The sequence below is a fragment of the Manis pentadactyla genome, chromosome 2, assembly GCF_030020395.1.
Source record: "Manis pentadactyla isolate mManPen7 chromosome 2, mManPen7.hap1, whole genome shotgun sequence".
Classification (NCBI taxonomy): domain Eukaryota; kingdom Metazoa; phylum Chordata; class Mammalia; order Pholidota; family Manidae; genus Manis; species Manis pentadactyla.
The window spans coordinates 27,560,140-27,587,415 of NC_080020.1; the positions used below are offsets into that span (position 1 = coordinate 27,560,140).

The window sequence follows — 27,276 nt, forward strand, 5'->3', positions numbered from 1 at the left end:
GATTATTATGGCAGTAATTAATAACATTCATTGAGTGCTTATTTGGGCCAACTATTACTAATAAACATATTACCTTAATTCCCCTTAGTACCCCTTGAGGAGGTAGATAATATCACATTCTTTTTTTTTTATGAATGAGTAGATGAAAGCTCAGAGAGGCCAGGTTATTTGACCAATGTCACATAGCTAATAAGTATAAAGCCAAAATTCACACCTACGTTTGTCTGACTACAGAGCCATCCTCCCCACCTACCGTTAAGCAGAGGCTGCAGGAATCAAATGTGACTGTGTGTGGCACTGAGATGGCAGGGAGAGAGGGGCAGAAGGAAGTGGCCAAGCTTGGCCTTGCAGAAGGGCAGACAGATTTATCACCACAGGGGAGCAAGGAAAATAAAGAACGGTTTCTTCTCAGGACTGATACAGCAAAGGGCGGGAGTGCAGAGCTAGAGGCTTGTGTTAGCTGCCCTGTGGACCAAAACTTCAACTCTTAACATTTCGCAGGAGTCGATCTGCAACCACATAGTGGAAATGGTTGACTGTCTTGGTCCCCAAATATCCCAGTGAGATTTGGGATGACCTGACCTCACTGTCTCTCCCTTAGCTTCCGTATGTAACAGATATTATAATTCTAATGAAATTCCATCCGTGTGTAATGGAAAAGGTATCCAATAGGAGTTTCAGAGCCTGAGTTTGAATTCCAGGTCTATTGATACAACTGTAGGCAGAACTTGAACTCAAGGCCCCCTGTCAAGAATGCTCCTCCCCACCTCCAGAACTTTCCCCAACCCTCCCATGCTCAGCAATCACATGACACAGTGCTAAGCACATGCACTTTGGAGTTCTGTGGTCCTAGAAGGGAAGTCCGGCTCCATCACTTTATAAACTCTGTGACTTTCGAAAACTCACTGGTCTTTCTGAATCTGTTTCTTCATCTCAAAAGCGGGGATACTATTTTCAACCTCAACAACTATTGTAAGGGCTTAATAGATATGCACGTTAAGTATTTATCAAAGGGTGTGGAATGTAGCAATCATTCAGTTACTGCCATTGTTGTAGCTGTTGCTTATTAGGGCTTAAGGAATTCTAGTTCAGTGGCTCAAGTGGCTTGGCATCAGGTTAGCCTGCTTGTCCTCTTAGGCTCACATGACTTGGTTTTCGTCAGATTCCTGAAAGCCAGCCTCCACTGCGTAAATATCTGCCTTCCTTCTCTGCAGCTCAGTTATATGTTTCTGAACCTCCATTCTCATATCTATAAAATGGGGATGATGAATTTCTACCTTGCTTACTTCACAAGAATGTTGTGACATTCAAAATGCAGTGGTGTGAGTCAGGTGAAATGTCACATAAGCTATAATGTGGCATAAGAATGGGAGGGACTGCAGTTATTATTATTTTTATGAATCTTGGAGGCACCAATGTTCCACACCTTCAAGACAGCACCTTCAATGTTTTACAAATTGCGGACTGCTGGGTCTTTTATAAATTCTCAGAGGTCTGCTTATTCTCCACAAGAATTTTAAAATGATTTTTTTTGTTTTTTAAATTTCAGTGGAACTATAATCATCAATATTAACAATCTGACCATTTGTCCCGTGATGTGGGTAATCATTTTTGCAATCCCAGTGACACTGAAGCATGTAGCTATTAGCTTTGTGTTGCCTAAACTGGCTCTGCAGAAGCATTGTAGGGGTCCACAGGGCCTCTGTTTTGAGAGACAATAGTTTGGTCTCAGATTTTCTGCTAATGCATCACAAAGATAAGAGCTGTAACTCTGGAGGGCTCTGGCTGGTAGATGTCTGCTTTGACCCCAGCCCTAGAGCAGAGAGTGAACCCAGGGTCAGTGCTGGGGCATGGAGGGGTACAGGACAGCCACACTGGATAGCTGGACCCTCCAGTGGGCCAGGCCCTTTCAAGGAAATAATGGTATAGCTCTCTAACTTCTGCATGGTCCAAGTTCATTTCATGGATCTACTAATGCTATGGAAATATAAATATGCATCTATCCTATCATATATTAAATATGAGCACATATATTAGCATATATGTATATATACACACATATATACACATATATACATACACACACAATATATATGATGTTCAAATGACTGAGTACATGAAGTAAGAATTCCCCACCTGTGCAGAGCACTTTTAACTTTCAAAGCATGGTGGCACTCAGCAGCATCTCTGGTCCCCCAGGGACACTATGAACATGTAGAACTATAATCCACAACTGGCAGGTGAGGAAACTGAGGGCTGGAAAGTTCCCCAAGGTCACAAAGTGAGCCAAGGGTGGTGTCTGGACAAAAATCAGTGTTCGTTTATTTCTTTGTCTCCTTGCCTACAGAGATCTCCTCCCTGACCCCCAGTCTCCTTCCCCCCTCTCTGCCGGCAGCCCTCCAGAACTGGTTGCCTGAATCCCTCCAAAGTGATCTGTCAGAAGAATGGCCTTGGCTACTTTGAAGCTCATGCATTCCAACAGGGACAGAAAAAGTGGCAAGATAAAAGTGCAGCTCCCTCTAGTTAAAACTTTTCAAAAGCTTCCTTGGTTTCTAACTCTATAATTACACTCTAATCACAAACACTCTGAAGGCGGGGGTCAGTTCCATGTAGCAGCAGGCTAATTATGTGGTGGAATTTCTAAAAATTATCATGTTATAAATTGCATTATTCCTCTGAAGGGGGAAGAAAAACACACACCACATACTGGCCTATGTTTCCAACTGAGTTAATTAGTAATTTAAAGGCTAATTATCAACTAATCTATTGGAACACACCAGTCTTTTGTATTTTGGTGGTATATGCAATTTGCATCGTGTTAGCTGGCTGTTGTAAGGATCTGTGAGCTCATTAGGTCAGAAGGAGAAGAATGCAGAGCAGAAGAATACAGAGGCCCGAGGGGCTGGCTAGGGGAGGCTGTGACCAGAGGGTCACTTGGCAACAGATGGAGGCTGACAGTGTAATTACCTTGGGTCTTTCAGTGGCTCTGAGGCCTCTGATACGTAATTACCCTTCCCCCAGGGAGGTGATGATGCTGCCCCCGCCGTGTTCTGTGTGTTCTCATGCAGCAGGGTGACCACACAGCCTGTCAGGAGGTGTCCGGGGGCAGCGGAAGAGGCGCTGGATGCTCCTGCTCACCCTCCTGCCAGGCCTCGCTCTGCCCTCACCCACTGTGACACCCTGGCCACACTCGCGCTGCCCTGCTGTTCTGTTGCCCTAACAAGTGACATGTGAGGCTCAGAGGGAGTTGCCTTCCAGAGTCCCTCCGAACACTGAGGATCTGGGAGTTGAGGCATGTCAAGGGCTTTCCTCACTAGAAGTAAAAATTCCATCCTGGCAAAGGATTTTCAGGGGTGACACTCTTGGTTCCCTGCAAGTTCTGGACAGCGACCCCCATTTAAAATGCAGATTCCTTTGAGAAGAGAAACGTGTTAAGCTATTAGCAGCTGGGTCTAAAGGAACCTCTCTCAGTAGCCCTTCCTGTTTCCAGTCCTGAGCCTTCCTGTATTGGCACAGTGGAGGCAAGGACGTTTTGGGGGGGGTAGAAGGTGTAGGCAGGAACCTTACAGTGGAGAGCAGGCCAGAAAGAGTGGCAGAATTTAAGGATTAGCAGGATTTGGGGACCAAATTTTTAGATCTTGAAATTTTGACCTTCATGTACACCCAGACCTTGTACCTTTGTTCCTCAATGACGTGACTCCAAAACTACGTAGAAAATGCCAATCATTTGTTCAACCAATAATTAATATTAATCATAGAAATAACACAAAATAACATGGCTAATACCAAAAAAGATATAGTCGTTATAGATAAAAACCCAAAAAGCATATAATGGTAACACATAACATCATTAAGACAAGCACAAATAAGAAGCAAACTTTGTAGAAAAAGCTAACATTAGAGAAAACTGATGATTGTTCAAACTGTCACATGGCAAAACATTATTGATTAAAATATTTGATGAGAGATGCAGCCACTTTGGAAAACAATTTTGGGGGTCCTCAAAATGTTACACACAGTTACCATGTAACTCAGCAATTCCACTCCTAGGTATATATACTCAAGACAAATCTTGTGCACAGATGTCCATACAGCATTCCTAATAGAAAGCAAACAGTCCAAACATCCACCAACCACTGAATGGATAAACAAAAGGTGGTGTATCCATGTAATGGAATGTTATTTGGTAATAAAAAGGAATGAAGTATTGACACATGCTACAATCTGGATGAACTTTGAAAACAATCAGCTAAGTGAAAGAAGCCAGATACAAAAGGCATGTATTATTTGCAATGTCCAGAATAGGCACATACTTAGAGACATAAAGTAGATTGCTAGGTGTCTAGGGCTGGGGGACTCTGGAGGGAATGGGCAGTGCTTGCTAAAGTGGGGTTTCTTTTTTGGGGGGTGATGAAAAAGCTTTAAGTTTAGATTGTGATGATGGTCTGAAAATTTTGTGAAAATGGTAAAAACGATTGAATTGTACACTTAAAATGGATATACTGTATGGTATGTGAATTACATTTTAACTCTTTAAAAGATGGGACTAATGGCAAAGTAAAATTACATTTGGCTTTGGAAGAAAACTTCTGGAAGAATCAAACTCATTATAAAAAATGTAGGTGGGCAAACATGACCCAGGAAAAATAGAATTGCCAGAAATGATGGCACAGGTTACTACGTGAAATTCAATATGAACAAAGAATTGTTTGATGAATCAAGTCTTCATAAAGTGGAAAATAATTGCACCCAATAAAAAGAACTGCAATATATTGAAATCAAAAGTTTTTATATATTTTTAAAAGACAGGTTTATTTATCTACCCTACATAGAAAAATGTATAAGAACTAAGCTGTCATAATGTTGTTCATGTTGGAAAATTTTGTCTGGTTAAAGATTTGTCAATATTAGTATAATTATGGTTTAAATATTTGTATTTATAAATGGTAAAACTCATTGGTGTCTCTATCAGTTCATCTATTCATGGACACTTAGGTTGTTTCCATATCGTGGATATTGTAAATAATTCAAGATAAACAAAATGTGGCACATATATACAATGGAATATTATTCAGCCATAAAAAGAAAAGAAATGATGCCATTTGCAACAACATGGATGGAGCTAGAGGGTATTAGGCTCAGTGAAATAAGCCAGGCAGAGAAAGAGAAATATCATAGGATTTCGCTTATTTGTGGAATCTAAAATCAAAGCAAAACAGATGGAACAAGACAGCAGTACACTCAAAGACACTGAGAAGGGACTAGTGGTTGCCATGGGGATAAAGGGCACAAAAGCTCAATATAATTTGGTCACAGGGATAGTACTACAGCATGGAGAATACAGCTTAATGATTCTGCAACATCTTTTTAGGCTGACAGATAGTAACCACACTAGAGGGGGTGAGGATTTAATAACATGGGTAACTGCTGTACCACTGTGTTGTATATTTGAAACCAATATAAGACTGTATATGAATGGTACTTGAATTTAAAAAAATAACAAAAACCTCATTGGAGTAAAATAGAGGGCCAAAAGGAGTAAGGTCAAAACATCTTGTATCCATTCACAGATGTGGGGGCAGAGCCTACTAAAGCTGGAGTTGTGCTGACCGATGATGCCCTGCCGGCCAGCACTCTCTTCCAAGGAAGGCCAGAAGTTCACCAAGAATGTGCTGTGGTCTGACAAGCAGGGATGCGGAGGGGAAGACGTACGCAGCATTGCCAGGACTTAGTATTGCTGGTATTGCAGCTCTGAAACGCCCTTTCCACTAACCAGGGACCATGGACGCAAGCTAGGGCCCCAAACATGGAAAGACTCACAGGCTGAGAGCCTGCAGTGTACTCTACCCACCAGATTTGCAAGGATGTAGTGGTAGCCAATGCCATTCTTCTCTAGCTTTATAATCTACAAGACACAATGGGAGGGGATACATCAAGCACACTAGCGATTAAAGCTACAATAGCATAATAATAGCAACTAATGTTAACAGGGTGCTTACTGTGTGCCCTGCTCTGTCTGAGGTACTCAGGCTACAATATCACAACTGAACAATGATGGTGGCATTGCTGGTATCCTCATTTTACAGATGAGGGATTGAGGCACAGAGAGGTTAAATATGCTTCCTTAAGGTTATGCAGCTATAAAGTGGCAGATGCAAGATATGAAAATAAGTTTTGTCTGTTTTCAGGGGGTAGAGTGGTGTTACTTTAACCCCAAGGAGCCATCTGAAATGCTCGTTTCACTTCTTCCATAAAGCTTTCCCCATATGTGGAGATTGTTCCCTGGTGTGAATCTCATGCTGTGCTGAATCCCCTGTCACTGTTATGCTGATATCTGCTGCTTGGATGGACAGATGGGTAGGTTCTTAACCTTCAACTCTGCATGAGTCTGTTCACATCCAGTCCCAACACACCACCTAACAAGGAACAGCTAAGCCCACAGGACTTCGTTTAGCCCTTGCTCAGCCTGCAAGGTAAATTGATCTACTTCTTTCTTTTTTTTTTTAATCATCAAATTGGGGTTATTATACTCTGATCAGTGCCTCACCCTCTGAACTGTTACAAAGAGGCATAAAACATAAGAGAAGCACATGGGCTTTTCTAACTGAATAAATTTTCAAGGTTATTAAAATCCACATTCAGACATCTACTTAATTGGATGTATATGCATAGCAACTCACATATTTTTATGTAGGTAATAATTAAATGCAAACACACACAATGAATGCTCTGAAGCACTGGTTAGACTGTGAAATTCCAGACCAAAGAGCTCAAATACTATTGGGGTGATAGTTATACTAATAATTCTTCATTAGTTTCTCATCTTTTTGTCCATTGGTTCGCTGCCTTTTAACTGGAGGATACCTTGATCAAAAAACCTATGCAGCTTCTAATAAACACAGAACAGCAAATAAAAGATATTTCAAAACCCACCACATTCAGCAAATGGATAAGAATAGTCTCTGCAAGATGAAATTACAGGTTGGCAAATAGGAAATAGCTGATAATTGATGACATTTAACCAATAAAAATTAGCAATGGCATATGGTTCAACCTCACATCAACCTTCCTGCCTTTCCACCCACCTACCTACCCACTGGCCTGCCTCCCCTCCTCTCCTTCCTTCCTTTCACAAACATTTAGTAGGCACTTATGCAGCACTACGCCGGGAATACAGTGGAAAGTGGAGTAGGGTACTTGCCCTCCTGGGGGTCACAGTTGATTGGGAGGAAATACTGAACAGATAAAGAGAGAAATGCACACAGGGTTACAAACTGAGAGAGTGATACAATCTCACTTGGGGCCCATTGCCTCACTGACTTCATTCCTTCAAAGCTCATTTCCATTGGATTGCCTTCATTCACAATCTTTATGTCTGGAAGGCCTTTTCCCATTCTCTCTGATTATGCATAACCTGTATGACTGAACTCTAATCCCAACTATTCTGTAAAGCCTTCTATGATTAATTAATCCAATCAACAAATATTTACTGAACATGGACTGCATGCCAGGAACTATACTGTGTGCTGGGGACAAGCTGTGAACAAGTCAGGCAAGGTCCTCAAGCCCTCCCTGGGCTGAGTTGACATTTTAGTAGGGAACCAGATGGTAAATATACAAACAGATAAATGAACAAGATTTCAGCAGGTGAGATGCACCACGAAGACAATAAACAGGGTGATGTGATGGATGGCCTGGTCCTGTCTTTCTCATCTCTAACTCATTCCTAACTTAATGACTGTATTATATAATCTGGTGTCTTACATATTGATAAAGCACCATATTCTTATATCTTTATAAGAATTCTTATAATCCTGTTCCCTGCTCATAAACCTTCATTGACTCTTTGCAGTTTACACAATAAACCCCAAACTTCTCAGAATGATTTCTACAATCATGTGTTCATCTTCCTGTCATTGCCACCCAGTAGACACTCAGCATCCTCCCATTTGACCTGCTAAGCCATTCTGTGACCTTCAGCCCTCCTATGGCCGCTCAGCCCCCATACACGTCCTTCCCTCCAGCTTAAAAGGCTCTTATCTAGCCAGTGGGTTGATATCCAGACCCCTCTCACATTTGGGATCTTTCTCAGAGCATTCATTGATTCCCTATTCTTGCCACTCATTCAAAAAATATTTATTGAATATCAAGGTGCCAGACACTTTTCAAGGCACTTCAGAAACAACAGGGAAGAAAACAAAACAAAAATCCCTGCCCCGATGAAGCTTATATTTTATTTGTGGGGGTTGGAGACAGAGACAGCAAATAATTCCCCAATTGGAATTTGGAATCACTGTGTCCCTCATTAGGTTAGACATGGCATTTGTATTAGACTGCAAAGATCCCAATTACTGAGTGTTAGGTAGCCTAGGATGCTGCCAGATGTCAGACTGCATGTCAGGTGATATAAATTCTAGACTCATCATCAATGTCACTGACTAGTTGTCTGAATCCAAGGCAAATCATTCAAACAAGTGACCATCAGTCATTCCACTTTCAAAACATGAATGCAAATGGCAAATCAAGGGATCTGTAAGACCCTTTCAGCTCTTTGATCTTACTTTTCAGAATAGAAGAATCCAGCAATTTATAAAGTTAGTGTACTACAACCTAAAGTGCCGTACAAATGAGTCACTTCCTTCCAAAGTACATTTGTCCTTTGACAGAGACGTAGCTATAGACAACAGAGGCTACCTGTTGCATTTTTAAGAAGCTGCATTTTTAAGAAGGCTGGGCCTGTAACTAGACCAGGATGGGTTTGATTTCCTGCTTTTCTAAATGTGCTAGCTGTGATAGTCTGGGCAAGTATAATCCCTTCTTTCTTCATTCATAAAATAGGGGGACTGATGGAAACAATTGTATAGAGTTGATGTGAGGATGAAATGGCCTTAGGCATGGAAAGGGCTTGGCATAGTGTCTGTTATATGGTAGGAGAGCACTCATGAAATGGTAGCAATAGCTATCATCTCTCCTATAGAACAATACAGGAAAGTCATCAGTCTACTCAGAATACTTAATTATGACTCAGCAGTTTTCTCCCCCCACCTCCCACCCCACCCCCATCTCATCTAATCTTTTGTCAGCTTTGTAAAATAGGGGCCATCATTCCTATTTGACTGATGAGGACCTGTATGCCCCAAGAGGGAAGTGACTCAAGAAACCAGTAGGTTGGTGCTGTTACTGGCAAAAATAGGCAAATGCTTTCATATGTCCCTTTCTGCAGGGTAGGCTCTGGTCTGAGCGCTTTCATGTAGAGACTCTTTGATCTCTCGCAGGAGCTCTCTAAAGCAAGCTATTATTACTACTATGCCCATTTTATAGATCAGGAACCTGAGATGTAGAAAGATTTAAATACCTAGTCCAAGGTTACAGAGTTAGTAAATACTAGAGCTGGGCTTTGCATCCTGCTCAGGCTCCATAGTCTCTGCTCTTAACCATTACCCTATACTGTCTCACTGAACTCGACTTCATCCCCCTTGCCTCCAGCCCAGAGAGCTCCCACCTCATTGGAAACAATTTTTTCTGGTTTCTCTTGCTGAGAGGGGAAGCCAGATCCCAGATCCACACTTCGCAAAGTAGCACACATCCTTAATGCCTTAAAGAATCCCTGATTTTCCAAATCTCTCCTGTTCTGTTGCTGAGGCCTTGAAATGATTGCTGAACTGGTGCTGAGATTCCCTGTGGGAGTCCCAGGGGTCTTGAGGGCCATTAACAAGCTTTGTCATGTTGTCAAGTACCTAAAACTACCATCTTTAATTGTATAGCACTATTCAAAAATGATTGCAAAATCTACTTTCTTGCTAGCTCAGCTGAATACACAAATGTAATTTAAAAAGACAAGTGATTTACACAAAGGCTGCTACTTCTGTGGGCACATGCTTTAGTTCTGAGAACTGGAGGCACTGTGGCTTAGAGACCGCTGGCAAAAAAATCGTAGAACGTGTGGTTAACTGATTTCTCAGACACATGGGTGTGATCAGGGAAGCAGTGGAAAGAGGAGTGTCTGCTGCTTCCTTGGACTCTTAGAATAGGTCAGTGACCCCAAAGGATGAGATGCCAAATGCCGGGTCAGTGAGTGACAGAACCCAGAGCTGATCCCAGGGATCTGGCTCTACAGAATGTGTTCCTAGTCTAAAAATGCTTCACTGACTCTAAAATGCAATGTAATTTGCTCTTTAATAACAAAGGCAAACACTGGAGGTTAAGTGTGTAGTCAACTGATCTGGCACCCATTGGAAGCCCCATGTCATGGCTCCCCGTGAATGAGAGAAGGAAGGCATGGGCTCTCATTTAGCCAAGTTCTCTCCTGTAACACCCAAGGCAAAGGTCATGCAGCTCCCTCTTGAATCACCTCCCGTAGCCACACTAAGCCTTTGCTGCATTCACTACCTGGCCCAAGATAGCATTGAGGCGTTCTGATTCGCAGTCCACCACCACTAGCCGCTCCTTTTTCTTCTCCAGGTCCTGAAAGAGCATCCGGTAGCCCTCCTCTGTGGTTGTCAAAATGTTGACTGCTGTCACCTGCCAGTTCTTCTCAGCAGCTGTGTCCAGGACTTTCTGCAGGACGGACAAACCTGGAGGTCGGGTGAGTAGGACAGAGAAGTGGCAGTCAGGAGACACAGGTACCACCCACCTCACGGGGCATCCATCCCTCTTGTCCCCCCACAAACCCTCTCCTCCACCAGGTTCAGCTCCAGCTTCCCCTGACTGTGCAAGTCTGAGCTCACTAAGGGCAGGCACTGAGTCTCTGTGTTTGCAGAACACAGAGTCAGTAGAGTTAGTGAGTAAAAATATAATCTGAGGTTCGAAACATGATTCTACGATATGCTGGCTAAATGACCTTGTGTAGGCTGACTAGTTTCTCTAAACTTTAGTTTTCTTCAGTGGTAAAATGTGATGGTAATAATGCTGATGGATTAAATGAGAATGCCTGATACATGGCAAGGGCTTTATAAATATTCATTATTATTATTGGGCAAATAAATTACTGCTTATTAAATGAGCTAACCTGACATCTAATCAGCTATCTAATAACTGTCAATTAAATTTGTGAATCTTCAATATATCCCAATACCAAATAGTCTGCCAATCAGTATGTACTGAGTGAAACTACTCTGTTCTGATTTGTAGCTGAGTGACAGGGGAGCCCATTACCCACTGCTGCTTTGTTGCATCTTTGAGACATAGATGGTGTATTAGTTTCCTACTGCTGTTGTAAGAAATTATCATAAACTTAGTGGCTTAAAACTATACACATTTATCATCTTATAGTGCTGGAGGTCAGATGTTGGAATGAACCTCCTTGGGCTGAGATCAAGGCAACAACAGAGCTATGTTGCTTTCTGGAGGTTCTAGGGGAAAAAAATTTCTTGCCTTTCCATCTTCTAGAGGATGTCCACTTTCCTTGGTTTTTGACCCCTTCCATCTTCAAAACCAGCAATGACTGGTTTTTCAGATCTTTCTCAAACCACGCAGACACTGACTCGTCTGCTTCCAACTTGCACATTTAAGGACCCTTGTGATTACATTAGGCCCAAACAGATAATCCAAGATAATCTTTCTATTTTATGGTCAGTTGATTAGCAATGCATATTCCATCTGTAACCTTACTCCCTTTTGCCATTTAAGGTAACATATTCATAGGTTCCAGAAATTAGAATATGGACATGTTTGGGGGGAAGGTGGAGGCTATTATTCTGCCTATTTCAGATGCCTATCACTTCTGCACTATTAATCATTTGTACACATGTCATTTCCTTGTCCCTGTAACCATTATGGTACCTGTCCTCAGGAATCATCTACAGATGATTTAATCCTGCTATGCTGCCTTTGTTTCTTTTCCAGTACAACTGGTTTGATATGCTTAAGCCTCACATTTACTGAAAATTTACTATGTGTCTGGCACTATTCTACTATCTTTACTGTCTTCTACTCACTTCATCCTTTGAGGTACATACCATTACTATCCCTGTTTCACAAATGTGGAAATTGAGGCTCAGAGAGATCTAGTCATTGGCCCAAGGTCACGCAGTTAGCAAATGGCAGAAATACGAGTTCAGAGTTCTTAGGTAGATAGCGCCCTTTTAAGAGTGGCCAGAGATGGTCCTCTGCAACCCAAGGTACGTTTTTCTGGGTTTGCCACTTCCACACCTCAAGCTTAATTATAATGAAAAACTGCCCTGAAATAGCTCTTGGGCAAATGATCCTCACAATGGTTACTGTTTAAGAAGGGAGCTCATCAAAATACTGAGAGGGAAGGGAAAATCAAAGGAAAGAGAGTGCTCCTGGTTTCTCCTGCCAGCTCCACCTAACTGAATGATGCCTGCTTAACTCTTCCTGGAGAGCCACTTCACACGTCACTCTCCTACTCAGAAGTCTTTCAGGCTTCCTACCGCAAACTCCTATACAACCTCCTTTTGCTCAGGGCAAAAGTCCTTTGCCTCAGTTTCCAGCCTTTGCAGGATCCATTTTTTTACACCAATAATGGTAAAATTCTTAGAGGACTATATACTATCCAAGGGGAACATAGGAAAGTACAATACACTTGCCAGAAGAGTTAGAGAAAAAGGTTCCCAGTTAAAGATCAGGAAACACAGAAAGTGGTGCTTGAGAAGGCTGAAAAAGTGAGGACTAACCTGCACATGCATATTTGAGAAGGGGAGAACATTCCAGAAAACAGAAACAGTGAGTGAAGATGCAGAGGAAAAAAAATTATAGGAAATATTTGAAAGTGAACTGTAAAATTAAACACTTAGGCAGAGGCAGACTTAAGAAGGCCTGGGAGGGCTGATGCTGGTGATGTTAGCAGTTATCATACAGAGGGGACTTTGAGCACCTAGGATACTCTAGGCACTGACCAGCACTTGCTGGTCATTATTGCATTCAATCCTCAAGTCAACTTTATGAGGTAGAGATTAGTTTTATCTTCATTATAGAGGTGAGGAAAGGAAGGTATAGATAATTTAATTTCCATTGCATAAGTGGTCAAACTGAGGCAAAGAGAGCTTGCCCATAGTCAAAGTCAAACAGCTTGAGAGGAGAGAGAGAGAATTCAGATCCAGGACTCTGACTCCAGACAACCATACGCTCCTAACAACCATACTGTGAGGCATGATCTATTCAACTGAGGTCCTAGGGTTTTGAGTCTAGACTCAGGAGCCACGAAAGCTTGGTGAGCTGTAGAGCAACAATGCGCTTTAAGAGGATAACTCTCTCAAAGGATGTGTTTCCACACTGTAAGTGAAAGATTAGCCACCAAAAAATCAGTCTGTAGAAGTAAAGCATTTCTGGATCATTCCCCTATGCTTTTCAAGGAGGCATCATTCTCCTTCCTGTTGGTAATTTTCACTCCATCCCTCAATAGTCTCCCTCCCCTAACCCTTGGCTTACCCCAGTCAGCGTCATAGATGTAGACAAATTTCTGCCACTTGCAATGGTTGATGATGCTGATGAGGGCATCCTGCAGCTCAGGATGCAACTGAAGGACAAATTGATTGGAGGAGTCAACAGGAAAGCTTGGTGTGATGAAGCAGACATGGAGGGCTCCACAGAAGGAAGTTAGCATGTTGACAGTCCTCCGTTCATAAAACCCAAAGATGGCATAGACTCCTTTGGAGAACTGGGAGCAGACTGGAAGAGGAGAGGAGAAGGATTAATAGACAGAAGATGCTGCAAACAAGCTGTCAGATGGTTCCAAAGTTAATACCTCCACCAGTCCAACCACCCAACCCATCATCCATCCATCCATCTGTTACTAGCCATATACCCATCCAAACTACCCATTCATCCTTTCAACCCACCAGTGTACCCAACTCTCCATCCATGTTACCCATCTGTGCATACCCACTTACCCATTCACATTTCAAAACCACCCATCCAGCTGCCTAATGTTTATTAGCTGCTAATTCCATTTCAAATGTTGTCATGATTATTAATTATGAAAGTTTACAAAGCATTTTCACATGCTCTCTCACTTTATAATGACATTAGATATATAAGACAGGAAAGGGATGACTGGGTCATCTTTTAAAGAGAAAAAAACCAAGGCTCAGAAAGTCAATAAACATGTCCAAGGTAGCATAGCTGGGACATAGCTGAGTTAGGCAGATGTCTTGAACCCAGTCCAGCCATCTTTCCATGATACTGCCCATCACCTCAGGGAAAAGCAAACATGGTGCTTCAGAGGATGATGTTTTGCTTGCTGCTAACACATATTTAAGAAAGCAAGTGTTGATTTTCCCAGCCTGCCCTTAGCTTTTGGTGTACATTTCTCTGCTGGTGTTCATTTTGTGTTAGTACATCCCGCCAGCTGATTTTTCAGGTGCCCCAGAGTATCAGCCATAGTAATAGCTTAGCTGTGTGAACATCCCTGCAGGAGCCATTCTGTAAGATCCCAGAGCAATTACCAATCCTGGTTTGTGGTTGGTTACCCTGCTCGTTAGGATATAATGCTAGAAAGAACAAGGTCACGGAGCTAGTAAACTTCTTTTTAATTTGTGATACAGGATGAGGGTCCACAGTCTTTACGTAAACCAGGTGAACAACCCCAACACCTAAAATTCCCCTCCTAATATGGATGGGGAGGCAGGTGAGTCATCCTCATCACAGTAGCAGTATTTTGGAGGGCTTTGCAGTTCTTTCATGGATAGGAGGGTATTTAGTTATCATAACTCTTTAACTTGGACATTATCATTTTTTATTTAAGATGAGAAAGAAAATTCTCTAAGATCCTTTGCTCTCTTTTTCACATCACCGGCTTCCATGATCCCACATTGCCTCTGTATATGGCTTCTCAAATTATGCTGCATGAACATTACCCAACTGTGTTTCATGAAACATTAGTCCCACAAAATGCTCCTTAAAAAAAAGGCTTCTTTGGTCAAATAAATTTGGGAAATGGTACATTCCCTGTCCTCATCTTGGAGGGTCATATTGCATACTAGCTACATTACAAAATTATGAGGAATCCTCGTCAACTGTAACCCAGATTTTGCAAAGTTTTACACCCCTAGGATCCTTTGTTGGTGAATACTTTTAACACGTTATTGAAGATCCTCTGGGTCATGCTGTCCTGAAGAATGCAATTAACCACTGGTACCCAGTTGCCTATATTAATCTCAGTACTCAGTCTGTCCCTAGAGATAATGGGCAGAAAGATCATCTAATAAAGATCACCAAGTGAACTGTGCATGTCATTGTCCAACTCCTACTGAAAACCAGCATGCCACCTACAGAAACCTGGCAGTGTTCATGAATGATGTTTGCATACCTGTAGTTACTGGGCACTCACTGCCTCTCAAAGTGTTTGGTCTGCTGCCTGACCTCTATTTGAGACCAAAACCTCATGGGATGCCTGCTCATAACCCATCCCACAGCTCTCATGGTATCCGAAGGTGGTCCTCATGGACTCTAGCTTTATTGCATTTGATTTTCAGCTGTGAAATCTATTCACATAGAATACAGAGGGATCCTTTTAATTGAAACAAAACAAAACATTGTTTCCCTTCCTTGTGCAAACCTCTCAAAGGTTTTGAGGTTTCCCAGTGCATACAGGAAACATCCCCAAACATCTGACCATAACTCAGTTTCAGTTACCTTCCCTTTAGACTCCTCCTACTTTATATCACTTTCTTCTTTTTAACTGAAGTTTAGTTGACATAATATTATAATAGTTTCAGGTGTACAGCATAGTGATTTGACATTTATCTACATTACAAAATACTCACCATGATAAGTGTAGTTACCATCTGTCCCCACACCAAGTTGTTACAATATTTTTGACTATATTCCCCATGCTGTATCTTTCATCCCCACAAATGATGTATCTGATCAGTGTTAATATTCAAATATATAAAGAACTCATACAACTCAACACCAAAAAAACAAATAAGCCAATTAAAAAATGAGCAGAGGAACTGAATAGACATTTTTCCATAGAAGACATACAGATGGACAACAGACACATTAAAAGATGCTCCACATCACTAATCATCAGGGAAATGCAAATCAGAACCGCGGTGAGATACTACCTCATATAAGTCAGAGTGGCTAAAATCAATAAGATAAGAAATAACAAGTGTTGGCAAGGATTGGAAAAACAGGAACCCTCCTGCACTGTTGGTGGGAATGTATACAATGCAGCCACTGTAGAAAACAGTATGGAGATACCTCAAAAAATTAAAAATAGAAATCCATATGACACAGTAATTCCACTTTTGGGTATTTACTCAAAGAAGATAAAATCACTTATTTAGAAAGGCATATGCAGCTCTGTGTTTATTACTGCATTATTTACAATAGCCAAGATATGGAAGCAACCAAAGTGTCCATTAGTAGATGAATGGAAAAAGAAGAGGTGGTACATATACACAATGGAATATTACTCGGCCATAAAAAGGAATGGCAAGTTGTTGTCATTTGCAACAACATAGATGGATATAGATAGTATTAGGCTAAGTGAAATAAGCCAGACAGAGAAAGACAAATACCGTATAATTTCACTTACATGTGGACTCTAAAAAAAATAAAACAATGAACAAACAAACAACAACCCAGAAACAGACTCATAAATATAGAGAACAAACTGGTGGTTGCCAGAGGGGAGGTAGGGTAAGGGGTGGGCAGAACAGGTGAAGAGGGTCAAGAGGTGCAAATTTCCAGATGCTTCACACCTCTCTTCTCCTTGTTCCCTGCTCTAGCCACACTGGCCTTTGTGCTGTTGCACAAGGCCCCAGGCTCCTTCTGCACCGGAGACTCTGAAGTACCATTTTTTATCCTCTGCCTGCAGTTTTCTTCCCTTATCTCTGCAAGAATCAGTCCCTTTCTGCAGTTGTATCTCAGCTCCAGTGTCACCTCCCTGAACAGGCCTTCTTCATCACCTCTTCTAAATATTGGCTTCATGCTCCCCTCACCCCCTATAGTCTCTATCACATCATTCTGTCTTATTTGTCATACTTTAATTATTATTAACTGAAATCATTTTCTTTTTTTACTGGTTTATATCTGTGGCTGCTTTGGTCAATGCTAATTCCCTGAAACAGGGGTCTCATTTGTGCCCCAAAGTCAGCAGAGTGCCTGGGACATGGTAAGTGCTGAGGAAATATTTTTTGACTGAGTGAATGATGAATGCTTAATGAGAGGTCACATGACCTGCATAGGGGGTAAAGAGGCACTAGTCCCAAACAGTGACTATAGGGTCACTCTGGACCTCCTGCTCCCCTGTTCTGGGTGGGGTCCCTAAAGTAGCCATTTATCCTTCCTTGTTCATCCTATTTTTCTTTCTCTTCCACTGTAATGAGGACACTCTACCATTTGCAGCAGACAATAGACACTTCTTTAAATGTCTATTGTAATTGCCAGAATCAAGATTTCCATAAATATGGATTTCTCCACCAGGAAGCATACATTGTATATTATTCTCCCCATGTTAAATATAGATTTGTCAAAAAGCACAATCCATCTTACTGGGTGCAGTGTATAGAGGAGCACATGAACCCCATTAAAATATTATAATATGCTCTCTATGGTATTTTTAGGATCTCTTTTCCCCTTGCTGCAATAAAATGTTATCCTGTGAGATATAAATCTTATGTTCCAGATCTATTCTATTCCTTACATCACCTGCTTGGTTTTATACCTTTAGTTAGGCCTCTGGGACTGTCATGGCTGGTGTTTCTTGCTAGAACTTTAGAAGGAGAGGAGGAAAGGATGAAATGGTGGGGGTGGCGCAGGGAATGGGATGAGGTAGACATGATTAAATTGCACTCCCAAGAGGCCAGGATTTTCCCACCTCAGATTATCTCCCTATTTTTCCCTTTTACAAATATCTCTTCCCTTAAAATGGTGCTTTATCCTTTGAGTCTGAGAAGGTACACTTACCCACTGTTGCTTAAAGGAGCGTGGTTTGGAGGGAGCCTAGCTGGGATTTACCTGAGTGGATGCTGGCCCTAAGAGGTGCTTAGCATGTGACCTTCGAGTGCCTCTTCATTTTGACTAAGCTTGAGCAGTAACAGAGAGAGAGAGAGAGAGAGACAGAGAGAGACAGAGAGACAGAGGGAGATACAGAGAGACAGAGAGAAAGGACAGAGACAGGCATTTGGTAGGCCCACCCCCTGTGGAGAATGCAGTAATTGATTAAATGTGAGAAATAAAATTAGTAGTTAGGCCATCTCTCTGAATCTGTCATAATAAACATTCAGTTAGAAGAGGTAACATAGCCTTGTAGAAAAAGTACTAGGCTAGATGCCAGAAGACAGGGAGGATCTTCTTTTCAGTCTCACCACAACACAGAACCTATGTGACCTTGAGCAAATCCTATACACTTTGTGGACCTCAGTTTCCCGCCTGTAAATTGATGGTTTGAACTATACACATGTAACATCTCTTCAGGCTCCAACATTGTAGATTCTAGTATAATTAAATTAAAAAAGTTTAGTGATTGGCAATACTTCAGTTATTTGCTCATCAAAGTTTTAGCAACCTCCTGTGAAGTTGTTCAATCCCTAAAGGCAGGTAAAGCTCTGAGTTCTTGGATTTGATTGTAGCAAAATCCTAGCACTTCATCTAGATGCATTAGGAGTCTGGAGTTTTATTAAAGATACAATTTTAAACCTGCTCATCTACTCTCTACTAGACAACTAACTCACACAGCAGGTTAAGGGGGCAGGAGGTGGAGACCGCATTGTCAGCTCCAGAAAGCAGGAGGAAGGAAATGGGGGCCCTGAAGAGCAGCATCAGGCCCCACCATGCCCTGGCTCTCAGCCTCTGTGAACTGCCACCCCATCACTTCCCTGACGGTGTTGGAAAGAAACAACAGTCTTGGAACGTGGCTCAGCTTCAGTTTCTAGAAAATTCTCTCAGGAGCACATTGCCTTCCCTGATGCTAGATGAAGAGGCACTATTCCATTAGGGCCTATTGATATTAAAAACAAAACATAACTGGGTGCCATGCTCTGCATCCCTTTCTTGTCCCGGGGGGTCATGAAGAGCACATATACACACGTCTGTTCTTCTTTTGGTCCAGCCATCTGTTTGTCCAGCCATCCACCCACCACTTAACATCTAGCATCTACAGCTCACTAGGCAGTGAGGATGCCAATGCAAAAAGGCAAACTTTGATCTCAAGGACTGTCACCTTGACAGTGAGAGAGACCGACAACCAGCCAGGCATTAGCACCTGATTAGTGCTGCGGCAGGGATGCACTCAGGGCCCAGGCAGGGACACCGGGCCCCAGCCTTTGGGGACCTCAAAGGCCTCCAAAAGGATGTGTCAGCTTTGACACTGACAGGTAAGCAGGATCAGCCAGGAGAGGGGGTATGGTGTATGGCATAGCTGCATGTGCATGAAGACTGTTCTAGGTCAAAGGAACAGTGGCAGCAAAGGCCTGGTGGGGAGAGGAGTCCATGCCGTTGGGGAGCCTGGCCAGGGTGGCAGAGCCTGAGGTCCCTTCCTCCAAGGAATCAGCAGCAGAATGTGTCCAATGATCACGGAAAGTAAAAACAGGGCCAGGAACTCCTTCCTGGGGAGGCAGGAGGGCAGGGACTGGCTCGGGCAGGAAAACCCATGCGGGCTGTCTGACTCCATCTTTGGTTCACCCTGCCCTCTGGTAATCACTCCTGGGTAATGCACCGTCCACTTAGTATCAGTACATCTCCCAGGCCTGGGCGCTCACTCTGACAGCTCTCCCAGCAAGGGAACTCCCGGTATTAGCAACTCCTTTTATTGTCACTTTATTTAAGGCCTCAAACAATGACATTTCTCCTTGGCTCCTGGCTTCAATCCCTGGAAATGTGGCAGGCTTATTATAAATAGTGGATAATGAGGTGACAGGATGGCTTTATTTGGGGGAGGGAGATGGGAAGTCTGGGTTGGGGGGGTATGGAGGGACTTTTAGACACTTATTTCCCTCCCCAAACAATTCTATCCTGTTGGTGGGAATACCATTCTCGATCTGACTCTAAACTTGTGATGTCACATGTGCTTTGTTCCTGTCACTCAGAGGACAGTAAAGTATTCCTCCTTCCCCTCTTACTCTCTTGTATCTGGGATCTAATACTGACATGCCATGAATTACCATAATCAATGCAAATTGACCCCATATTCTCCAAACAATACCATCATTATTTAGGATTCTGAGACATGCCCGGTGCTACCCTGTCATTTAATAGATAAAACCTCATCATTCATTTGCTAAATTCAACGAATATTTATTGAGCACAAGAAGCTAATATTACCAGAAAATTGGGAGGCAGTGATGACAGACAGATGTGTTTTCTGCTTTCAAAAGCTTACACAAGAGTTCAGTAAAGTTTACATCAAGGAGAAGAAAGGATATTTTGAGAGAGTAATGAGGTATTTTATAATTTTGAGAGGTTATAAGTGGTCCATAGGATAAGTGCCATAGCTACTACTATAGCCAGTGTTTGCTGAGCACTTAATATAGGCCAGGTTCAGTGCTAAGCCCCTGTGTCAATTTCCAGATAGAGGAACCAGTTTATCCAAAAGCAATGAAGCGAGGCAGGAGAGGACCTTAGAGAGGCTCCAGAGAAGCCAGAATGACTGGGCTAGAGGATGTGGCACCGAGTGGGAGGGGAGCAGGGACCAGCTTGCCCAGGACCTTGCTGGGTCACGTGTCAGGGCTGCATTTCACTTTGGCTTTGGAGTCATCTCAGCCTCCGGGGCCTCTCTTCACCCTGGGCCTGGAGCCTTGTGGGGACACGGCAGCAGGGGGAGATGCTGGAGAGAAGCATATTATTCATAATAATTTGCCAGTTATCATGAAGCACAAGTATTAATGACTGAAAGCCAATGAGATGCGACACGTGAGGCTAGGCTTTAGGTAAAGGCTGGCTCACTGCTCCTGGAATCAGACTCACCTTGCGAGCTGACGTCTGGAAGCAGGTGCAGGGGGAGAACAAACAGACCGACAGATTGTAGGTTCTGCTAAAACACTCATCAGGTGCCTGCCGTGGTTCTGGAGCTGTCAGTGCCAAGAAGCACATCTGAGACCACGAGCAGCCCCCTTCCTGTCTTTGGGCTGCATTTTCCCCATCTGGACAATGGAGTTGACACTAAATCAGTATTTCTCAAACCTTTTTCTTTTTGTTGGGACTCTTCTAATAAAACTTTTATACTCACTGGGGATATGTAGTTTTGGAGATAGGAATTTACTTTCCGTTTCCTCAATGTTTCTTCTATCTATCTACTTACTCATCCACCTAGGCAACAAATGTCTACTGAGCATATAGTATGTGTCAGGCAGCAAGGTGGTGCCAGGAGCCACAACACTGGATACGAAGACAAGTCCACAACATCACAGAGCTCAGAGTCTAGAGAGGGGCAGAGGTGATGGACACATCAGTAAGATCATCTTGGATACTGTAAGTGCTGTGAGGGAAGGAACATGGGTTAATGTGAGAGGGACTGGCAGGGCTGTTTTGGATAAGATGGCCAGGGAGACCCTCTCTGCAGCACTAACATTGGAACTGAGGAATGAGCCGTAGGAAGGGGCTGGCCAGACAAAGGCACGAAGAAACAGTTTCAGGTGGAAGAACAGAAAACACCAAGGCTCTAAACAAGGCTCAGGAAAAGAGTAATGTGCCTGAGGAACAGAGAGAAGGCCAGTGTGGGTGTGGCGCTGGAGAAAAGAGGAGAGCAGCAGAGATGAGTGTGAAGAACAGCAGACCGAACAAACCCTCTGAGTAAACTTGATGCCCCTGAAAGGTTCATGGTGCTTCCTGTGTGGACTGGGTGTCTGTGGCACCCGGACATCACCTTGGTCTGAGAAGGTTGTCACCAGACCCTTCAGCTCTAACATCCTACAGTTCAAGCCAGTGGAGGAGGGACACAGTGGAGGGGAAGGTTGTTCTGACTCTGGAAAGCAGGGAAGGAACATCTGTAACTTCAGTGTAACAGGACTACAAACATGGGATGATCAGCAAGTTTCCTGGGTTCCGGTGTGGATGCTGCTTTTGCTCGGATGTTTGTGGGCTTACTTCAGGTCCTAGGCCTTCATTCATGCTCTTACTCCAGCCTGCATGGCCCACTTTCCCCCTGTTTCCTCTCCACATCCATTCCCTTCTTTAAAGGTTTAGGGCAAATGCTATGTCCTCCATGATGCTCCTATGCTCCACCTTTCCTGGCTGTAGTCTGAAGGCCTCTATCCTTCCTTTAAATGCCCACAGATATTTGTGCTGCTTATCAATCTTTTATCTAGCATGCATGCTTTATTAGTTTGAGTTCTTTGCTAGCAAGAACAGAAATCAATCCAGGCTAACGTAAGATAAAAAGAAGTTTGCTGGAAAGGAAAGAAGATAGAAATTGCCAAAGTCTAGGAATCTGGGACTTAAGGGACAGTCTTTTCAAATGTCACCATTGCTCCAGTCATATGTGGTGACTGTTCCATACAGCCCAGGACTGGCCTTGTTCAGTGCTTGGCTCACCCCTTGGTCCATGGAAGGCATAGCAACTGGCCAACTGTCTTCCAAAGAAGGTGGCCAAAGGACAATAAAGGTTCTGTGAACAGAGAGGGAATGGATGGTGAGCATATAAAAGCAACAGATGTCTACTAAATTTCTGTTTGCTGATATTTTATAAGTCAAAGTCTAAGACCATGTTGGGAACTCCATAGATGTCACATACATCTAAACACCTAGATTAGGGAGGGAACTGTAACTAATTCAGTCATTGTCCACCATGGGTCGGACACTGTGGAGTAGAGTGGTGAATAAGACAGATGATACCTCTGCCCTCATAAAGCTTATGTTAATCAAGGGATTATATTATAATTCCTTGAGGGCATCACCCGAGGACTCCACAGTATCTTTGGTACATGAGTGAATGAAAGAATGAATGAATAAATGACCATAGGTCATTTAATCTTTATTAATCAATTGATACTATTCTTGACAATTGACCTCATCTTGCCTCCAAGGCTTTTCTTGCATTGGTTGGACTCATTATTTTCCTTTTATATCATCAAGTGACTTTATATCTTTTCACTCACGATTGAGGTGTAAGCTCCCTTGAAGGCAGAGGCCCTCCAACTCTACCATTTTTCTTGGTATCTAAGTACTCTGTACAGGGTTGGGTGTGGAATAAACACAACAGCTTTGTGATGTTACTTTTTTCATAGTCTTCTAAATTAAGTTGACCGTCTAGAAACCATGAGCTTGGGGGGATTATACAATACCTGTCACCCCCCACCAGGCCTGAGACCACTGAGCTTTGTCACTCCCTGTTATCTTAGGCCAACAGAGAATGAGAGCTATCCTCTTAGGCTGGCACCTGAAACCAAGCCCGCCTTAATGTAGTTCACCCACACCTAGTCTCCTTCGCTGGTGCTCCCTAGGCAAGAAGGTTTACACCCCAATATATAATCCAACCTTTAGGATGCTGAGTGGGTTAAAAATGAGGGCATTTTTACTCTGCACAGCAGACTGCTTAGCATCACTATGCACCGAAGTAGTAATTATGGGAAGAGGCTCTTTGACACACATATATATGTGTGCTCTCCTCCTGGGCCTGTCACTTAACCCAAGAACAATCACAGGATCATAGATCGTTAGTGCTAAAAAGGTCTTGAGAGCCGATTGGCCTAATGAAAAGCCTCTGAGCAGCTGTCTGGCCAATCCCACTTTAAAGCTATTTAATTTACATGTGCTTAGAATATGCAAAGCCTGGTGCCAAGGTTATCACTAGCCACAGACAGAGCCCCCTACCTCACCTGTTTTTGGTCTGTCAGAGACTTCCCCCTCCCAACCTATTTTGGGTGGCTGGCACTATTTGGGGAAAATGCTATTCTTCTAGTTTATTATTATAGTTATGTCTCCTATCGAGTGTTTGCTATGTGCCAAATTCTGTTCTAGGCATTTCACAGGCATTTTATCATTCACTCTGCACAGCAACCAAATCTTTTTTGCTGCTTCATGCATGAGGAAACTTAAGTTCAGGGAGATTAATTAATCTTCCAAAAGTCACTCATGTGGTAGTGACAAAGCTGGGATAAGTCCAGGCCTGTCACACTCTACGGCTATGCCTTGAACTAGCTACTCTGTCCCCTGAAAATCTATCAACACAAGCCAGAGCTTTCATCTCTGGATCATACTAGTAGCCAACACGGAGCACTTGCTGTGTGCCAGGTACTATGCTAAGTGCTTTCCACGAATTATTCATTTACTACTAATTTGATAGTAAGGAGGAGGGATGCAGTCACTATTCCCCATTTAGAGAGAGAAGAATGAAACCACTAAACTTTCCCAAGATCATATAGCAATTAAGGAGAAGATTCAGAATCTAAACCCAGGCATTCCAACTTCAAAAGCACTGCTCTGACCCTCTCTGACACGTGTCAGCAAACTTTTTCTGCCAAGGGCCAAATAGTAAATATCCTTGGCTCTGGGGGCCACATGGTCTCTCCTGCAACTAGTCAATGCTGCTTTTGCAGTGCAAAAGCAGCCAAAAGGCAAGGTAAACGAATGAGTGTGAAATTTTATTTACAGCATAAAACCTTGTTTACAAAGACTGGGGGCTCTAGTTTGCCAGCTCCTTCTCTAAGCTCTTCTGCTATTGGATAACAAGTCGGATGAAATGCTGGCATTTTGGGAGAGGTGATGTTCACTCAAGGTATTTTACATACTTTTCAAATCTCTCACATGCATTTTCTCTTGTGAATACCCAGTAAGGTAGGTAGGGCAGGAATGACGGCCCTGGAGTTCATGTACAAGTGAGGAACCAAGGATCGTGTGGCTGGGGAATGATGGCAACAGGTGTGAACCCATCTTCCTTTTTCACATCTTGTGGTTCTGGGTGGTAACTCTGGTTATTCACAGCGTGAGGAGGGTGGGGAAAAGAACCCTGAGAGGGTCAAAGTCAATCGATGTCATCCCAGTTTGACAGAAGGCCACTGCTTACTGGCTTCTGTATAAGAGACAGTGGGGCTCAAAGCCCACAGACAGACTCCAACTGAAGTGCTGACACAGACATCAACACAGCAAGTCGGTGGGGTGGTCTGAGCTCCAGGCTTCCTCTCCTCTGCACAGGACAGTCTTGGACTCGAGGAGGCTGTAACACTGCCTTGCAGCTAAGGGCAACTCTCATGGGATGCCAAGGGAGACCCCATCCCTGAGAGGGCAGGTGCTTTCAGAGGTTTGTTTAAAAAGTGGATACGTCAGGGGACTCACAACATTGTGGCTAGAACCTTTAAGGCCAAAGCTCTGCTTAGTCACACAGGGGCTTAGTCAGGATGCTGGGTTTGAGGCTCAGTTTGGGGCTATGGGGAGGGACTTTGTTTGGACAAGGTCAGGGCCTGAACATGAGAATGAGGTCAGGGCCATTCTTGAGTTGGGTTCCAGGGTTGAGGTTAAGGCTGTAGTCCAGGGCTGGGGTAAGTGCTCACTCAGCCTTACCTGGGGATAGGAGGTGGGGTTTGCTGAAGAGTTCAGGTAGAGACTACATCTAAATATTTCTGCCTCCATGCAGGCTCTGGGAGCTAGCACACTAACCAGCTGGAGGAAGATGAATATAAGCAAGGCCACTAGCAAGGGGAAGGAGGCTGTCGGAGAGATTAACCTTATCGCTTCCTCTGCCTCCGGCCAAGTCACTAGCCCATACTTTCTCTGCCTACATTATAAGGCAACTTCTGGTTCATAAGTGAACCATCACTGCAAGGAATACCAGGTACATCATTTATGAAATGAAGCCAGACTCTCCCATTGGCTGTCTTGATTCTGTTCCCTGAATGGGAGAAAAAAAAGATATTTTGTTTCTTCTTTTCTGTTCTTTTCCTATCTAAGTCATACATATAAATGGGTTTTCCTAAGCCAAGCGGCAAGCGTACAGTGCAGTGCACACTTGTGAACTTGATTGCCACCTGTCAGTCAAGGCAGAGTTTTACCAGCATCTGCAGATGGCAATCCATGGGTGCCCTAAGTCTGTGAAACTCATTCTCCAGCAAGGGTGTACCCACTGAAGAGGTGAGGATGATGGTGACGGCTGAAATTAGGCCACAGAAGACAAGAGACTCCAGATCTCAAAGCCATGCAACTACCTCGGGAGCCTTAAACCCCCTTGCCTGCTCTCTGAATTCACTCCTAACTCCTGCCCTTGGCTAATTTCTTGAGCTGAACACTAACTGGATGGAGGGGTGGATACAGAAGAAAAGCAGACTTAGCTTTCTTTTCTCCTCTTCTTATCCATGGTGTCAGCAAAGTATGTTGACAATACTGTATTTAAGACAAAGGCTCTACTCCTAGGTCTTGCCAAGATCATGTGCTTGCCTTTCTTTTCCAGGAAGGAGCCGAAGAGCAATCAGTCCAGTGGGGGCTCCCTGAAATCTTGGGCTGTGTGTTGCGTGTGTCCCCAGGGCATGCCTCTGGCCTTGGCTTCACGCTGGTTTCTCTCTTACTCTGCAGGGCAGTCCAGACTTTCTTGTCTTGGGGATTTTACACATGCTGTTCTCCCCTAAAAATGTCCTCCAACCCTCTTTAAGTGGTGGACTCCTTCAGGTCTCAGTTTCCGTGCTCTCTCTTCGGAGAGGCTTTCTCTAAAGTATACCTCCTGCCCTTTTATTCTCTACACAGTATCTGTTTATTTCCACCTTAGCTGAGCTCTATCTTAATTATCCTGTTGGGATTTCATTTATTTGTGCAATTTCATTTACACAATAAGGCAGGGATGGCGACTATTTTGTCTAGTAATGTAGCCCTAGCACCTAGCACAGGGCAGGCTCATGGGGGGCACCAGAACACAGTTGCCAAATGAATGAGTGAATGAATGACTGACAAACAGCTGCTGGTTCTCTGTATGACTTTAGGCTAGTTATTTTCCCTCTTTGGAGTTCATTTCCTTATTTGTCAAAACGAGTGAGATTCACTTAGTGGTAAGTTTCTTCCTGCTCTAAAAGTACACATTTTCTTACCTCTCAGCTTTACAGACGGGAAAGTTGCGACATAAAAGTATGCTGTTCAGTCCAGGGCCTGGAACTCGGGTGTCCCGGACAGTTTCCGCTGTTCAGCAAAAGCCCAGCTGCTTCCTCCGCAGAAACCCTCACCCCCCTACACCCTGATATTTAGTTTCCTTTGTACCATAATTTGAATCACTTTTTTGGGGATGAAACAATTTGGGCTAAGAAGCAGTACAGGCTCCTTGAATTCTGAGGAGAGTGCTCTCACTCTCCAGGGCTGTTCTCTTTGTTACGTCCCCTCTAAAATTAAGAGTGCCAGGAGCAGGCTTGTGGGGGAAAGGCTGAGATTCAAACTAATCCTGGGGAAAGCAGTGAG

General features: G+C 43.3%; 1 protein-coding gene across 1 annotated transcript in view; it reads right to left on the bottom strand.

Moving 5' to 3' along the window:
• Positions 1-12,069, bottom strand: part of LOC118923676 (glutamate receptor 1-like) — a 58,716-nt gene extending 46,647 nt beyond the window's left edge. The window contains exons 1-3 of the mRNA XM_057490984.1: positions 11,958-12,069; positions 10,390-10,557; positions 5,852-5,905 (exon numbers count right to left, since the gene is read on the bottom strand). Coding sequence (XP_057346967.1) covers positions 5,852-5,905; positions 10,390-10,557; positions 11,958-11,960 — 225 coding nt within the window. The 5' untranslated portion in view covers positions 11,961-12,069. The remainder of the gene's footprint in view (positions 1-5,851; positions 5,906-10,389; positions 10,558-11,957) is intronic.
• Positions 12,070-27,276: the final 15,207 nt, after the last annotated feature.